Below are 17,322 nucleotides of genomic sequence, written 5' to 3' on the forward strand. Positions count from 1 at the left end.
CAGTGGACCCCACCCTGCTGACCTCACACTGAAGTCCGCCTTTCTGTGGGTTGTCTTTGAATCTGAAGTGACCAGATACTAAAATCATGCTGTGCTTCATTACTACCCATTTAATGGCAGCAGTGACAAAGCTGAGCCTCCCAATAAAGGCTATCCTCTTAACCAGAATTGTCTCCTTCCTCTAGTTGCACACTTCAACCATCTCTCTCAACTCCTTTTCCTTTCCTTCCGTCATGAATATTTATAGATTTTCCTGAGGATTCCCTACTTACTTTCCTCATTCAATATTTACATCCATCTGGTCACTGCTGAGTTTAATGCCAGTTTGGGCATTGACAAAACAGTCTGACAATGGCAAATTATGGTTTTGTTTGATGGGTCACATGATCAGGTTGCCAAGCTGTGTTCCTTTGTGATATTGAAATCTGGATGAAAAGTAAATGACAAAAGCTGGCCAGTGATTAAGCAGAAGTCATATTCTTTAGTTCTCCCTACATGCTTTCCAACTTTTTCTTAGCGGGATATGCCCTGCATTCTTTGGCTAATTAATCTGCCTAGTTCTTGAGGGAAAGACCCTGTGTATTTCTAGATAATCACTTAACAATGGAGTTCCAGGTCAAGCGTAATTCCTAATAATATCCTTCGCTGTGTGGCATTCTAAGAAAATTATGGATCTCATCCGAGTGTTTCTATAACATACTATAGCTTGATCCCTGGTCAGGGAGATTGTGACAATGTTATAATTTGGGGAATTCCGATAAACTGATTTGAAAAATTAAAGTTCACAGAACAGTGGAGTGGGTTCAACCTATCGTACCTCAATTCCTAAGCTTGCAAGAAGATTCTAACGGCTAACATTGGATAATCAAATTACATTCAAAAGCCTCTTCTGTATACACATCTTGTTGTGACATATGTATTAGTATGTCATGGATGCATTTTTCTACCACTTTCTTCATGGACCTTGATATCAACACATGTTGTGGCATACCTCTTTATTCTGTTGCTGTAATGCCAGCCACCTATGGTAGCTCAGTATTAAGTCACATTTCCTTGAAAGAGTACTAAGTAAGGGGTTATCATTCAAGAATTGTATAGTGGTGTGATGGAGAAAAAAGAGGTTCAAGGAAACTGTATTGTGAACAGAATTTCAATATGTATATTCACTGTGTGATCCAGGTGTACAAAATCCAATAAACTAAGGAAGAAGCCATCGTAGGAAAATAATGGCATATTTTCAAGTGTTGAATGAAAGTCTTCTAATATATTTTTATTACTTGGTGATATTTTCCAGCTGACCGGGAGGGCAAGCGTAGATGCACAGGGTGGGTCTGGCCTGAGGAATTGGATGTCTAGCTACACTTTCTCATAATGAATCGAGTTTATGCACCATCAGCGAAAAGAATGATATGATGACCACATGCATGGATCAAATTGAAAGGACCTTTAAGCAAAGACTCCACACGAAGAGACAGTTTGAACTCCGTATCTTTACTATTGAGACAGACACATCACAAGCAAGGAAGAAATGCCTAAAAGGGGCTTTCAGGTAAAGTGAAGATGGAGGGATTGAACGACCTGTCCTGCCACAATAACTTGTCCATCCCGGGTATCGCTTGGTTCTCAGACATGGGCAAAATGAAGTCATACTTTAAAGCACTGTTAGTAGACCTCCTAAATAGATTGCGGCACTCCCCAAAGTTTATAATGAAGAGGGCCAAAACGTTTCCTTAGGACGTCTACATACCCTATCATCACCCGCCTTTTCAATTATAAAAACAGTGATATTGCCATGAGGTTGACTGTAGAAAAGTGTGAACTGACATATAACGATGTTTCAGTGTGTATATGTATAGCCGGATTTTACCATCATCATACAAGATGCTCGACAAGCCTTTTTTACCATTAAGGAGAATAACCAGCAAATGCACCTGCATTATGTTACGCTGGAGCCTGCACCATTGAAGGTGCAGATCAAGGGGAAGTCTGATATCTTCAGTGATCGTCAGCGTGCAATGGTCTTTATTAAGAAGTAGGATGATACACATGGCTTCTCCATCCTTCATCCATAATCTAGAGCTCCATCCAAGGATGGTGTAGGCTGTTATCTCTTAGTTCTTTGGACAGTTGGAGGTAGTGTGCTTACATTTCTCAGCATAAGCGGTCTCAACATAGATAGCACCACAAGTCCTTCATGAGCCTGATTGCTGAAAGTATTCTCATTCATTTCCATTCCCTTTTTTGTGTGGGTGTTTTTAATACCATATTGGTTCCACATATTGATAGATCTAGCTCTGTGCTTCATTTGGTTGCAGCTATGATATCTATCTTTCAAATCATGGAGTGCTCTAGTATAGTGGACTTAAGGTTCATTACCTTCCAAGCAGACCATCTTTTTCCTTTTACACTTCTGGTCACAATAAGTTGTCACCGATTTATTATTGGTGCTGTCTGTGTGTGATGTAAAGGTTCTCTTCCCTGATCATTTTCAGATTCTGTACTTGAAACTGAGATCAGTATTGCGATGAGAGGCTGTTTTCGGCTAGCTGTTGGTTTGGTATCCAGGTCATGGATGCCCTGAGAGGCATTCAGAGTTTATAGCAGGTGTATATGCATTGCCAAGCTGTCCAGTAGTCTGAAGTCCATCCGTTCTTGGCGTACAAAGCTGTAAATTGCACTTGGAGGTTTGGGAAATCAGTATGCTGTTATTGGAGAGGCCCCTGCTAAGGGCTATCCATGCTGTGTTTCTGGAATACTGTGAAACTGCTGATAGTGTAGTTAAATACATTAGGAAGTATGCAACTGCTTTTGTGAATGGGGAGGAGGAGTTACTGTGGAGAATACTAGCAAGATTGTTGTGAACTGCTTGGCTATCCCTGTACTTAGTATAGAAAGAAAGAATCGTTCATGGGCCTATGCCACGCATAATATTCTTGATGCTATTGTTTTTTCTACATTGACTTCTGTTCATCCAGGATACTCAGGACAGCAACTGTGATAAGGATATACTTGGACAGCATCGCTTTACTGCGGGTGACGACAATAGGGAGTTAATGACAATGGTAGTCTCTCTGGCAGAATTTTAGTAGGTGGTCCAAGATATGCCCAGTGATAAAGTGCTAGAAGGTGATGGACTCTGTAAATTTTTACAAGAAGTACATTGCCATCCTTGACCATTATTTGTGTGAGATGCTCACAGAATCTAGGTTGCAGGCTATGTACTGTGTGAAATGTGCATTGAAACATTACTTAAAAACAATATACCCACCTGTTACTCTGAGTGATTTAGTCCACTGTCTCTTGTTAACACTGACTACATTTTGGGCTAGTTGATTGTGAGTACACTGCTTCCATTCATGTCTGTCATTTCTTTGATGGATCAAGCAGGCTTCATACCTGAATGCTGTACATCACATCTGTGTATGTTATTTGCTCTGCCTAATTGTCTGGGTCCTGCATTGGCAGCAGTTGCTGCTTTCCTTAACAGCGAAACAGATTTGGATCCCTGGAATGGGATTTCATGTTCGCTATATTATGCTGAATTGATGTGCATCAGGAGCTACTGGGGTGGATAGGTCTACATTATACTGGCCCAGTGACTTTGGTTGTTTGAGAGGTCCACGCACACAGGGACCTGTGGTCTTAGGTTCAGAGAGTTCTCCTATCTCTAAATGAAAATGAAACCCTGCTTCATCTGAGAGCCAGTTAATCATTCTTCTATGATACAAGAGAACAATTATTTTAGCAGTTTTTCTGGCCTCCATATGAAAACACGTCTGTGCTGTTCCCATTAACACTGATTCCAAGTGTGGTAGTCTGGACGTTTCCACTTCACTGACGAGAGGAGTCAGTGCATTAATTGGTGATTAAGCTCCACCGGAATAAGAATTTGACTCTGAGGGATAATTAATAGCTGATTATTGATGATCACACCGCTAGGGTGAGTTGATGGGTCCCTCTGCACTTTCTGTTGCTGGGAGGGCCGCATTAATGGAAAAGCTAGTACTTGGTTACTTTATCTTTTCATGCACATTCTTGTTTTCCCTCAGGTGTTTTTCATGATGGTATGGTCCCTCAGTGTGAGGCTGCTGTGGGTGAGGGTCAGTAAGGGTAGAGTCTTGGTACCTTATCTTTGATTATCCTGTTATGTGATATAAGTACACTACTCTTCATACAGGTCCAGCCTGGCTTCTTGTCTGCTCCATATTATTGTGAGGAAAAACACAGTATCTCCGATTCTATTAAACACTGCTTGCCTGGCCACCCCATGTTCCCTCTGCAGATCCTTATCGGTAACATGATTGGGTCCGGCGTGGTATCACCTGCCCTAGAACACTGGGTCTGATTTGTTATTTTTCTATACACTTCCCATTCTCTACAGACCTATAGTATCCTTAACATCCGCCCCTTAAGCATGATCACATTTAACTCACCTCAGCCTTTTGTGGATAGGTGATCGCTTTCCAGACTGTTGATTTGTGTCATTGTCTCAGGTCAGATGTCTGGGTGCTGTTATCCTCCTTGTTATATTCTTAAGAAGAGATTAGAAAGGGCTGCATAACATTCTTGGCGGAGCCCCAGGTATTTAGGTGCTCATGTAGGTCATCGTAAATCCAAAGTAGGTATGGGGGAATGTCTTGTATGTGTGGCACTGCGTCAGGTTTGCTGACGATTGCTGGCAGCTTGATGGGCCATGAATCTACCTACCAACTTGACCAATGAACAATGGGTATATTGTTCAGGAATCAAGAAGATGGCTGTAAATAGAAGATGTGTATGTGCTATATTCCTAGAAAGTCTGCATGACAGTGGTGCGCCCAGTATTTGGTGGATCGAGGACGGTATTAACCTCAAAGTCTATGAGGTAATGTGTTCCCAGAGACAAGTTTCAAAATAGAATTTCAAAATACAGCCAATAAGAAAGAACTGACTCAAAAAGGGAGTTTGCGATTAAAAGTTAGGAAAACTTATTAAAGGTTAAAGTGCAACACAGAGATTTGAAAAATACAAATGCAGCATTATTCTCATTAAAATCCATAGAACCGATTTTCCATGAAGGCTCTCGGTGATAGGAATAGTACAAAATAATAGACAAAATCAAAAATAAATTGAGACTCAAAATGTGCAGAAATCGGACAGAATCCCTAGGGGCTTCAGAAAAGTCTGTTGCTCACCCCTAAATTCAAGGGTTTATATACAGTTTTCTAGCATAGAGAATTATTGAAACTGCAAAGTCAGCATGGGACAAGCATTATCACAACAAATCACGTAACCCTACTATCTTAGCACTAATCCACTACATAAATGTTGACTGCTCCATCTGACCTAATTTCATTTAAAAAATGTTTTTATTGGTTGTTTTCAGATAAAGCAAAACACACAATAATACAAATAAAAGGACATAAGAATGTAAACAATAAGGACAATAAGAACAAATACAGTGATTAGTCAGCTTGAGGTGGCAGAATGACAATCTGGGCAATGCAGTCTGGGTATACTGTCAGATACATGTGTTGGTTGGCTTAGGGTTGTTAAAGCCACCTAGGTAGCCATTATTAAACAGAAATGTATAAAACATAATCAGCGAGGGGGAATACAGAAAATGCCATAAATCAGAATATATATAAAGATATAAATACCGGTATGCATCCAATGAACTATAGTGTTTTGACAGTAATTCTTTATTAATGTAGTACAGCAAACAAGTGTGAGAACATTCCATGTAAGGGACTAGTTTGTCAAGCCTCCTTTGTGAATCATGGCGGTTTGTGTGACTTAAAGAATAGATCAAGGCTGTGCCACATGTGTCTAAGGGGGATTTCCATGGTGAGTTCTGGAGAGCAATGTTGTTAGCCCCCTTAGGTTAGAGACCCAGTTCAACCAACATTTGAAAGATGCATTTCGCGTGTCTTTCCAGTTGTTTAGTATGATATTAACTGCTGCTGTTAGAAGTAAGTCAAGAAGCGCCCTATCTCTTTCATTCAGTGACTCTACTCTGAGGTAGCCGAATGTGAGCGTAGATAGTTTCCTACTGAGGGAGCATGGGAAAAGTTTAGAGATGAAGTCAAAAAACCTTATCTCAAAAGGGTCTCACACATTTGCATAGAAGTAGTAGATGGGCTAGGTCTCCTATTTCCTCATTACAATTCCAGCAATCGGGGTCTTCTCGAATCTTGTGTGAATGTAATTGGGCTGGTGTCCAGTAGGCCTTATGTAATAGCCAGAACTTTGTCTGGGAAAGGGCTGGAGTAATCTTATTCTTAGAGACAGAGCTCCAGATTTTGGAACAGTCAACCTCTGATATCGGGGAAGAGGAGTGCGATTCCCAGAAGGATATAAGTTTATTATTGAGGGCAGAATGTTGTGGGCGGATTAACTTGTAGATCCATGAAACCTGATGTCCTAATCTATTTATTTTGTCACATATTGTGGCAGGGAAGGAGTTAAGGGTGATAATTTCGCTTTTTTCAATTCTGCCTTTATTTTCAAAAAAGTTGTAAAACTCCAGGGGATCTAGGTTATATCTAGCCTGTAGTTCTTTAAAAGTTAATGGGCAAGCTGCGTCGAACAATTGGTAAGGGAAATAAATACCCCTGTCAATCCAGGTTTCATTATGTAGAGTATTCCCTTTATATAAGATTTTATGGTTATCTCAAAGGGACTCTAGGTTAGATTGTCTAATGCTAGTGTCTAATAGTTTATCCACTTTCAGCAGACCTAATTTCATCTGGCGGTGTTAGAACAAACTGGTTACATAATCAACATAGAACCACTCTGAATGAATGCAATAAATTGTGTTAGGAGGACAACCTTGAGATGTAGCAAGAGTCTTACTCTAGCAAAGTCTTTGAGAACAGTATGTCATACAGAAATAAACAATTATCGTCTTGCTGCATGTAGTGATGAATACAAGCGCAGAATGAACATATTGATTCAGCATCAATTTTAAACAAGATGGCTTTGAGGCCTAACTGATGCCTAGTTAACTCTAAACCAGAAACAAACACACTTTAACACATCATATTGATTTCGCTTTAATTGCAACAGCTGTATTTCAGTATACAAGTATAACGTGAGGTGCAGAGCAACTAATAATAATGCATACTTTAGTTCAAACGCACAAAAACATCCGACAGGCACAGGACATTTAACTTTATTTATCTTCATAGACTCTATTACACACCAGCAAGAAGTCACTGTTTAGCCCCCATTTCTGTCACCTCGTGTGGACGCAGTCACTGTCTGCTGTCATAGTTCATCCACACTGCTTGGTCATGTCATGCTGTGCAGAAGTATTGGCGGGATGTTTTCTTGTATCTTTATGGTGGGATAAATGCCTACTCCACTCCTCGCTTTATTAGGCTACCTGTGTGCAGATACATGACCCTTCTACTGGTAATGACAGAGAGAGTGCTGGTCCTTAGGAATGCCATTAGTGCAGTGTAGCTAGCTGTATGGCAGATTCTTATGCAGTGCAGCTTTCAGTAGCATCTCGCCCCATAGACACTTTGGGACCGCTAAGGCCATGCCTTTCGGGTAAGGGAAAGCAGATGATTCACTAGATCTCGCTGCATTTAAAGAGTTCAGTATTGTATTGGGTATTGTTTTTGTGGTACTGCTGTGATGAGGTAAGTTGGAGAGATGGGGTTAGTCCTTTAAAGTACTGCATTGTTGCAGAATTTGGGGGTCCGCCGTCTGGTTACTGGGAGCATGAAATAAGTTACAGTTAACATGAAGGGGGATGTTCAGCGTGTGCTGATGTGCAAACTGTATGGAATGTCACTTTGTTTTCTCTGTAACTTGTTCTGAAAATCTAAATGATTTCCAAAGCATATTTTGAATCATGTACCTACAATGGAATCAATAAAATGTACTGTACAAAGTAAAGATATTTGCTGATGTTCGCTTAATGATGCAAAACAAAAACAAGATGTATTTAAAATTTAGATTGCAAAGCTGGAAGAAATGAATAAGAAGCTTTCTCAGCATATAGAACAGCTGCAAAGGTAAACATAAGCTGTTTGTAGAAACCTCTTCAACCAGTCATCCTAGGACCATTAAACTATGCCATTTCTGCAGACTTTTGTCACAAAAAAATGTTTTGGGGTGAGTGTTAAGATACATTATGTTCACTTTACTGTTCATTGACTTTGTCAAGTTCTGAGTGAAGCTCTATTATATATTAAATGTTGGCACAAGTTGCGTTTTAATTACAAGACAGAGAGGTGGAGGATAGGTCACCGTGCGTTTACATTCCTCTATGCTAAAGTGTGATCACACAAAGAGTACGACGGCAAACTGAAACAGAAGAGAAAAGAAAAGAAGAACCTTTTCGTAGACTTTTGTGAATTGTTCTTTAATCCAAAAACCAAGGGCAAGACAGGACCTCTGTCAAGTTATGTGGAAAAGCCATCCTTTGTGGAAGAGGAAACCTCACACACATAATAGTGTCATGCTTCTTCATCCACTCCCCACCCCGGTAGGGTAATACCACCAGGTCGGGCTCAACCTCTTCGATGACTTGCGAAAGAAGGGAGTTCTTAGATAAAAACAACTACTGGATAAAGGCGGGCTAAATAAAATGATGAGCAGATAGCCAGGGGACAATGGCTCAAACCTGTCTCACATCAGCCTACTATTTGATACTGGAAAATACATTTGTGGGCATGCAAGTGACTTTCACTGCACACCTCTGCAAGCTGAAACACTTGATAGGTGGAAGTCCTGCATGCCTCAAAACACAAATGCAGTTCTCTTATGTGAGTAAATATACTGTAATACAATATTTTTTAAGGGTTAACGAGACGAAAAAAAGGGGAAACGCAAATAATTCTCACCATAGACTATAGGAGATACCTGCTTCTCGTCAAGGAGGAGTTAGTGTCCTTTGTAGCACACACTGATCAAGAACTGATAGTGGGTCAGTATCCAATAACAAATGTTATGCATGAGGGGCACAATGTCCTCCCTCCCTCCCCCCCCCAATATATCAGAAAATACAAAATTACACACATTGCCATGTAGGTCCAAACAATACCAGGTCTGAATAAGTGGTTGCCTATGTTACTCTTTTGATTCTGAGAAGAGATCCTATCTATATACCAGGCCTAATATTGATGTTTGTTAGACTGTACAACCAGAACCTATCTGACATAGTTATGGAATGTTAAAGAACAAACTCATTAGTAATTCAAAGACTTTTAATAGAATCCAAAACTTTTTTTGGTAGTAGTATGGTTAGGGTTCAAGCAAATAATCATGTACCGATTCTCAACTATGAGGGGATCGGCATGCGCACTCCGAACTCGTAATGAGACGCTAAGGCAAAGGTATGCAGCGTTGCTATGAGCTAAACGAGTCCTCTTTACTAATTACGTGCCACTTCCGTGTGTGTTCGGCCCTACTGAAATGCACTGCCTGTATTGCCCGGGTACACACATAGTCACATGACACCCATTTGCCCCATCATTTTGTGTGGCGTAAATAGAACTCAAACGTTCAAACCTTACGCTGACACAAGTCAGTCAGAGGTATAAAGGGTTTAGTGTCTTTATTGCATATTGTTCGCCCTCTTGTTTAAATAAACCAACAACAAGCATACACACTGTGCCATTCAACATATACACGTTGGCCGTCTTACAGGGCCACACGCCGTAAAACACCACATAATTTAAGTGCACTCCCCTGCAGAAAGACTTGCGACTCTCAAGTCCAAAACGCTCCTGCAGTAAATGTGTTTTGCAGTATCAAATAGTAAGCTGATATGAGACTGGTTTGAGCCATTGTTCTCCAACTACCCGCTCATCATTGTTTTAGACATACCTAGAGTCCTCCCGAAAAAAGGTGACTCACTGAAAAACCCTGAGGTATTGTTAGATTATCTGGATCCCGCCTTTATCCAGTAGTTTTTTATCTAAGAACTCCCTTCTTTTGCCAAGTCTTCGAAGAGGTTGAGTCCGCCCTAGTGGTATTACCCTACTGGGGTAGGGAGAGGATGCCGATGATGAAGCATGACCCTACTTAAGCCTGTGAGGTTTCCTCTTCCAAAAAGGATGTCCTTTCCACATAACTTGACAGAGGTCCTGTCTTACCCTTGGTTTTTGGATTAAGGAATATTTCCCAAAAGTCTATGAAAAGGTTCTCCTCTTTAGTTTTGGTTTGGTTATGCATAAGTTGCGCTAACATTTGTTCATATATTCTAAACCTACCAATAAGTAATGACATATTACTCAAATGAAATTCTGGGCCAGATGAAAAGTATGCTTGCAAAAAGTGGTCGCAAATTGCGCACTGAAATTTTGCAAACTAACTGATTTTGCCACGCGACTTATGTATTATTATTATTTCTGATTTTGTATAGCGCCTGGTTACACTGTCAGTGTGTCCCCGCGCTGTCAGAAGAGCTAGTTGCTCCGTCAGTCAGACAAGACGGGGCTATTCTTTAGGAAAGAGGAATGTTTTAAGTTTCCTGCGGAAGATGAGCTCCGATGTTTCCACTCTTAAGCTCAGGGGGAGAGAGTTCCATTTATGTGCCGCCAAAGTACGAAAGGATCTACCCCCCATTCTGGCTCTCTTGTGTCTGGGGACAGCGAGGAGGCCTGCTCCTAATGAGCGGAGTTGTCGGGTAGGCGTATAGGGGCAGAGAAGGTTCCGAAGGAAGGCCGGGCCCTTGCCATGTACGATCCTGTGACCAATGCATAGGACCTTGAAGTCGATCCTTTCATTGATCGGAAGCCAATGTAGTATTTGTAGAGATTTTTTAGAGGCGGCTCTTCTGGACAGCCGGAGGACCAGGCGAGCGGCAGCATTCTGGATTGTCTGCAGTCGACGCCGACTAGTGGCGTTGGCGCCTAGATACAAAGCATTGCCGTAGTCCAGTCTCGACGTGACAAGAGCGTGGACCAGGGTCTTCCTTGAGGATTCTGGGAGCAGGTCCAGGGTCTTACGGAGTTTCCGTAGAATCGAAAAGCACGTACCAGCGACCCGTCTGGTGTGGTAGTCGTAATTAAGCTTTGAGTCCACCCATACTCCAAGGTTCTTGACCTGATCACTGGGGGTAGGGAGAGGCCCCAGGGTCTGTGGCCACCAGGCAGATGACCAGACTGAGGGGGGTTTTCCTACAATCAGCACCTCAGTCTTGTCTCCGTTCAGACGGAGGCAGTTCTTCGCCATCCATCCAGCCAGCTCTTGGAGGCATGATGAGAAGTTCGCGGCGGCTTGTTCAGCAGGTTGGGTCAGAGCGACCACCAGCTGAGTGTCGTCTGCGTATGTCACTACTTCCACCCCATAGCGTTCCGCAGTAGTAGCCACGGGGGTGACATATAAATTGAAAAGGGTTGGACTGAGGCTTGATCCCTGAGGCACTCCTTGACCGAGGTCAAAGGTGTCGGAGCGTGCTCCTCCTTGCTCCACCGAGAAGCTACGGTTAGTAAGAAAAGATTCCAGCCATAACCAGGCCGTGCCTGTCACCCCTCCTTTCTTCAGACACTGTAGCAGCGTATGATGTGCTACAGTGTCGAAGGCTGCGCTGAGGTCCAGGAGCACTAGTGCCGCCACATGCCCGGCGTCCACGTGCTTCCTCAGTGCCTCAGTCGAAAAAAGGAGGGCTGATTCTGTGGAGTGGCGGGCCCGGAAGCCCGATTGGTTGGTATGCAGGAGGCCTCTGGACTCTATGTGTGCTGAGAGTTGTTGGTTGACCAGCTTTTCCGCCAGTTTTGAGAAGAAGGGTAGGAGCGAAATGGGGCGCAGGTTGCTAAGCTGGGACGCACTGATATGGGGTTTTTTCTTAAGAGGCAGTACGACTGCTTGTTTCCACCCGTGTGGGACCTTGCCAGTGTTAAAAGAGGTAGACAATATATGGCCTACATACGGTGCCAGAAGACTCATGGCACTGGCCAGGAATTTGGCAGGGGCAGGATCGTGAGGGGAGCCTGATTTGATTCCTTTAGCAGTGGCTATCAAAAGGTCCTCTGTCGGAACCTGGTATACTGTAAGGCAGTCTTCGATCTTTGCCTCCCAAGTCGCTTCTTCCTGAGGAGGTAGAAGGTTGGAGCCAGTTCTGGCATCATCAGGGAAACTGGTGTAAATGTCGCGTACTTTTTTGTGAAAAAATTCCGCAATGACGTTACAAGATTGTACTGAGGTATCGGCCTGCTCTAAAGAGGGGGGAGGTGTAGTGATCTCTTTATAGATCCTAAAGAGCTCCTTGGATGAGCAGTTAGCACTATCTATACGGTCAGCGTAGAAGGTCGCTTTGGTTTTCCTAATTTGGAAGTGGTATTTTTTTATGCTAGCTTTGTACACATCTCTTGCCTCTGGTGAATAGTTCTTTCTCCAGGCACGTTCGAGCCTCTTGCAGGCTGCCTTGGTTTCTCTAAGAGCTGTGCTGAACCAAGGTGCAGTTTTAGTTTGCCGCTCCGGGCCCTTAGTGGCCCAAGGGGCAGTGATGTTTAGGGCTTTAGTGATGTGTCCGTCCAGGGCCATGCAAGCCTTGTCAACATCTACTCCTAAGTCTGTGGGGGAACCATTCAGTAGGAAGTGATATTCAAAAGAGTCCATGGAGAAACGGGCCCATTTCCTTTGTTGTTTATTGGCGCTATGGTGGGTTTGTTTATGGTGAGTCTTGACTAGGAAGTGAAAGGGGACTAGGAAGTGGTCGGTCCACAGCAAAGGAATGGGAGGGTCCTGTTTCAGATCCTCCAAATTACTAAAGATGGGGTCAAGTTGGTGCCCCTGTCGATGGGTCGGGAGGAGGGAGGCTGTTTCTAATTGTATGGTTTGCAGCTCTTGACGCAATTCTTGAGCAGCTGAATTGTTGAAGTCTTCGAAGTGGAGATTAAGATCCCCTAATACAAGGAACTTCCTGTATCTCATAGCCAATGGGGTAGCGTTCTGGATGAGACTTTCCGCGAAGTTTCTGCTACCTCCCGGGGGTCTATAGATTAATAGGCCTTTGATGACCGTATTTTTGTCGATACCGATGGAGAAAGCTCCAGTTTCGCTATCTTTTATATTAGCTGGTTCGAGGGAGCATGTCATATTCACTCTATAGATTATGGCAATGCCACCTCCCCTTCCCTTAGGTCTATCCTGCCTGCAAATTGCATAGCCAGGGGGAAGGGCCTCCCTGACTTCAGGGTCTGAGTCCTCGTCCAGCCAAGTTTCAGTGAGGCATAGTATGTCCCATTTGTTGTCTATTATAAGGTCGAATACTTCTAGTTTATGTTTTTTGAGAGAACGACAGTTAAGCAGAGCGCCACTGATTTTCCTAGTGTGCTCTGGTCGGGCGTTGTCGTTGGGCGTGCTTGCTTTAGGATGCTTATTGAGGATGAAGCCACAGTGTTCACAGGGATTTGTAGGACTGCGTATACTGAGATCAATACTGTGCTCACATACCTTAAAGTATTTGTTGCGAAGGTTGAGGAGCTCCTCTTTATCGTATCGGTTATCTGGGAGGTGAGGACTAGGGGGTCTGGCCCCGTGCCCCGGTCTGCCGCGGACGGGCGCAGACGGGCTTGCCCTAGGCGCGCCTTCGGCGCGCAAACGGCGCTCCCGCTGCGCTCGGCCGCTGCGCTTCCGGAGGCAACACATGATATGGGCGGGGGAGGGCGTGGCCTTGAAAGTGGCCGTGGCCTGTGCGTCGCCGGGGAGGCGAGCTAGGGGTCGTTGCAGCCGTCACGAAGGACGCTGTTTAAGATTAGGTTCAGGTAGGTGAAGCAACAAGCTTAAAATTGAATAAACACAGTTAAAAACAGATTTAACAAGCTTTTAAAAAGAACGTGTCTCCCGGCGTCTGCCTGCGGAGCTCTGGCACTTCTGGAGGCGGCGCACAGCGCGCGCGCTTTTAAGTGAAGTCACAGAGGGGGCGTGGCCTTGAAAGTGGGCGTGGCCTGTGCGTCGCCGGGGAGGCGAGCTAGGGGTCGTTGCAGCCGTCACGAAGGACGCTGTTTAAGATTAGGTTCAGGTAGGTGAAGCAACAAGCTTAAAATTGAATAAACACAGTTAAAAACAGATTTAACAAGCTTTTAAAAAGAACGTGTCTCCCGGCGTCTGCCTGCGGAGCTCTGTCACATCGCAAAATCACCATTTGCAGGGGGTTGCAAAATGACCTGTCACATGAATATTAATTAGGAAGGACAAACTCAGGACAAACACAGGATTGGTGGCCTGCAAGGGACAGCAGACCACCATGCCTGGGTTTAGGTTCCCAAATGGAAAACTATATATATATTTTTTAAATCCAGAAAACATACCAGTTCCACCTCAAAAGAACTAGAGCAAATAAAAAACTTTAAAAAACATAGGTTTCCAGTTGGGGAAAACATCAGGGGGAGCAGGCTGTGGTTCTTGGAACCACTGCCTGCTACCACTGAGACTGCCAACTAGATCCCCAAAGGGGAAGGGGATTCCAGAGTTTGCAGTCACAAATCCTTTCGTACATCTGGCTCTTAGTTGCTAAAAGCAAGTTACGAAAAGCCATAAAATATGTTGTGATTAATTACTTAGGAAAACTGATATTTTTCTCTCACATCTGATTTATGGATATCAGTCACTGTTTGCTTTTGTGCTGTGACTCTTTCTGAATTGATGCCAAAGGTGCAACACTGCACATAGGACTTCAAACAGAACAACAGACTATATATCGAGAGGATTACCCATTGATCCAGCCATGTCCCAGGCGAGAGGTGCTAAACTTCTGTGGGTTTATAAACAACAGCATCAGTGATGTGTGTTTATACTAGAAGTCAGTCAGAGGTTTGCTTACTGTTTTGGCGTTGCACTAAGGTCTGAGTTTAATTTGCAACATAAATTAAAAAACTCTTCTTGGTTTGAACACAAAATTTGCAGCAGCACAGGTGGTGTAACCCATACTGCTGCTTATCTGATACAGTATTCTTTCAATTTTTGGGAAGGTGCAGCCTTAAAATAGCCGAATGTCAGTGTACTAACATGTCTGATACGCAGCTATTCTGGAGAAACGCATGTGATATACGTTCAGTTGTTTCATCGCAGGATCCTGGGTGATCTTGATGAGGATTGAAAGTCTCTGTGTATGCACATGATCTCCGAACACTTTTACACACAATTAATCCGCATATCTGTGTAATGTATGAATATAAATGTCTTTGTTGGCACCAAAAGTTTCTCAACTAGCCCTATTTGTTTCTTAAAGATAGCTTAGGGTAAACACACAGGCAGTTGATCTTGGAGTGATATATCCTTATGTTCCAGATGTTTTAGATCATCATCACAGTCTGTCCACATTTACCTTCCAGAAGGCTTAAAGGAATTAGAGGAAAGACCAAATCTTCTGGAAAAAAGTCCAAAAGTACTCACTGCAAGTATGCCTGTCGATTCACTGGCAATATAACAACAAATTAGAACCTCCGATACCCTGGAAGATATTTGCATTTAATCTAGATTCTCATCAGTCTCGGATCTGACATTTTCATGACCTTCATTGAATTCATAAGTTGTGATAGAATAACACTGAGTGATTGTACTATGGGCAAGAGTGAAGCAAGATACCTAATATTGTTTTTATTTCAATTTTTTTAAATTAACATTTTATAAAGCGCAAACTTAGCCCAAGGGCATTAGAGTGCTTTACATGAGCTCCAGATTACATTAACTTTTTTTTTTAAAGGTATGTGGAGATCCAGTGATAGAATCACTGGATGTTGAGTCGAGCTTGTGATTCTAATTGAAGTTCCAGAGTTGGCAGCTCTGGCCGTTAGGCGACATTTTCTCCCTTGTCATTATAGTATGCATAAACAGATATTGTGTTTTTTTTAAATTTACATTGGTTCGCTGTGTGGTACCTTACTAGACAGTCCCAATAAACACATGTCAATGTCCTTTAGTGTAATTCTTCTACAAGTCGCTGCATCCTCCCTACTGTGTGTGTGCACATGATCTCAGAATATGGTTTCAATAGATCGAGAAAATGTATTCCAGTAATCGGCATATCTGTCCTTGCAAACTATATACATTTAAATACCTGTTTTGCCACCAAATATTTCTTAACCAGCCCTATTCGTTTCTTAAACACAGACACTTTATTCATTTTCAAGGCGCTAACATCCTCCCCACTCCCACTACTCGTTCCTCCCTGTTGCCCCCCAGCTGTTTGTTTCCTCCTTCCCACCCTTGGAAGCAAGAAAATAGAATAACATAAGCACAAGTGCTTCAGGCACAGAGTCAAATGTGTACTGAGTCTTTTTAGTGCCCTACCCCCCTTTTGATATGGGAGGCATGTTTTTAGTCCTCTTTTTGAAGTGGTGCTCCTCCTATATGCTTTCGTCAGTGGGCGCATTGAAACAAATGTGTGTTGCAAGCTGGCTGTGGTCCGGATCAGTCAGCTCTTTTCTCAGCCTCAGATAATGGAGCCATGTCTGATGCCATAGTCTCTAGGTGTTGCAGTGATGTGGCTATGCATGGACTAAGGACGGATGCAGCCTGGGTTGGCTCAAAGGTGGTCACTGCAGTTTTGGTCCTGATTAGATTGGAATAGATGGAGCCCTAGTCTGGCCTACATTGTTGAAAGCAGTTGTAATCCCTGTGTTAATCACAACAGTTGTAGTCCCCATCTGATCCTATGGCAGTCATGCACTTGCAGCACTGGCTGTGCCTAAGATGATCACACAGTGGTGGTTTCTGCCAGAAACCTAAATAAGGGACTTGGGGGCTCTGGACATACAGTTCTTTCCTATTTTTCACTTGTGAAGTCAGCTCTTTTGATGTCTGATGTGATGAGGAGACTAAATGCAGAATGCACATTTAAGTTGTTAGACCTGTCAGCCCTAGGGTGGTCTCCCCATCTATTTTTGATTGTGCCTCATTTTTTCCACTCTCATTTTTATGTTGGACTTAGGTCTCCGGGCGCCTTTTCATTGCCAATCAGTGTTAAGGTGCAGGTGCTCCCTTCTCCCAAGATGGCTGCCACAGGCCCCTGCTACTGCAGAGTGGTCTTTATTAGTAGCACCCTAGCTGCCAGGAGCTGGCTGGAACCCCACAACAATGTTGCGCCACCAGCCCGCCTTTTTTGTCCCATAGGTAGAATGGGGAAGCTCCTGGAATGTGCTGGAACCTTCTAGAAGGGAGGTGTGGTTTTTACATTTTCCGCCTTGGATATTGGTCACCTGACCTGGGACTACTTAAGTGAGGGAGGGAACTTTTTCTAGGCAGTTGGCCAGTTGGGGTAAAGCAGTGCTGGGGAATCCACCCAGGAGTTTTAGGCGGTAGGGCCTAGCCAGGGACTTATGCCTCTGAGAGTGACAGAACCTAGGTACTGCCTCTTAAGTGAGTGAGGGATCCTGTAAA

General features: G+C 43.3%; 1 protein-coding gene across 1 annotated transcript in view; it reads left to right on the forward strand.

Moving 5' to 3' along the window:
• Window positions 1-17,322, forward strand: part of RNF212 (ring finger protein 212) — a 466,382-nt gene that overhangs the window by 181,188 nt on the left and 267,872 nt on the right. The window contains exon 5 of the mRNA XM_085643156.1: window positions 7,948-8,006. Within this exon, the coding sequence (XP_085499282.1) occupies window positions 7,948-8,006 (59 nt within the window). The remainder of the gene's footprint in view (window positions 1-7,947; window positions 8,007-17,322) is intronic.

This window comes from Triturus cristatus, chromosome 2_2 (genome assembly GCF_964204655.1).
Source record: "Triturus cristatus chromosome 2_2, aTriCri1.1, whole genome shotgun sequence".
NCBI classification, from domain to species: Eukaryota; Metazoa; Chordata; class Amphibia; order Caudata; family Salamandridae; genus Triturus; species Triturus cristatus.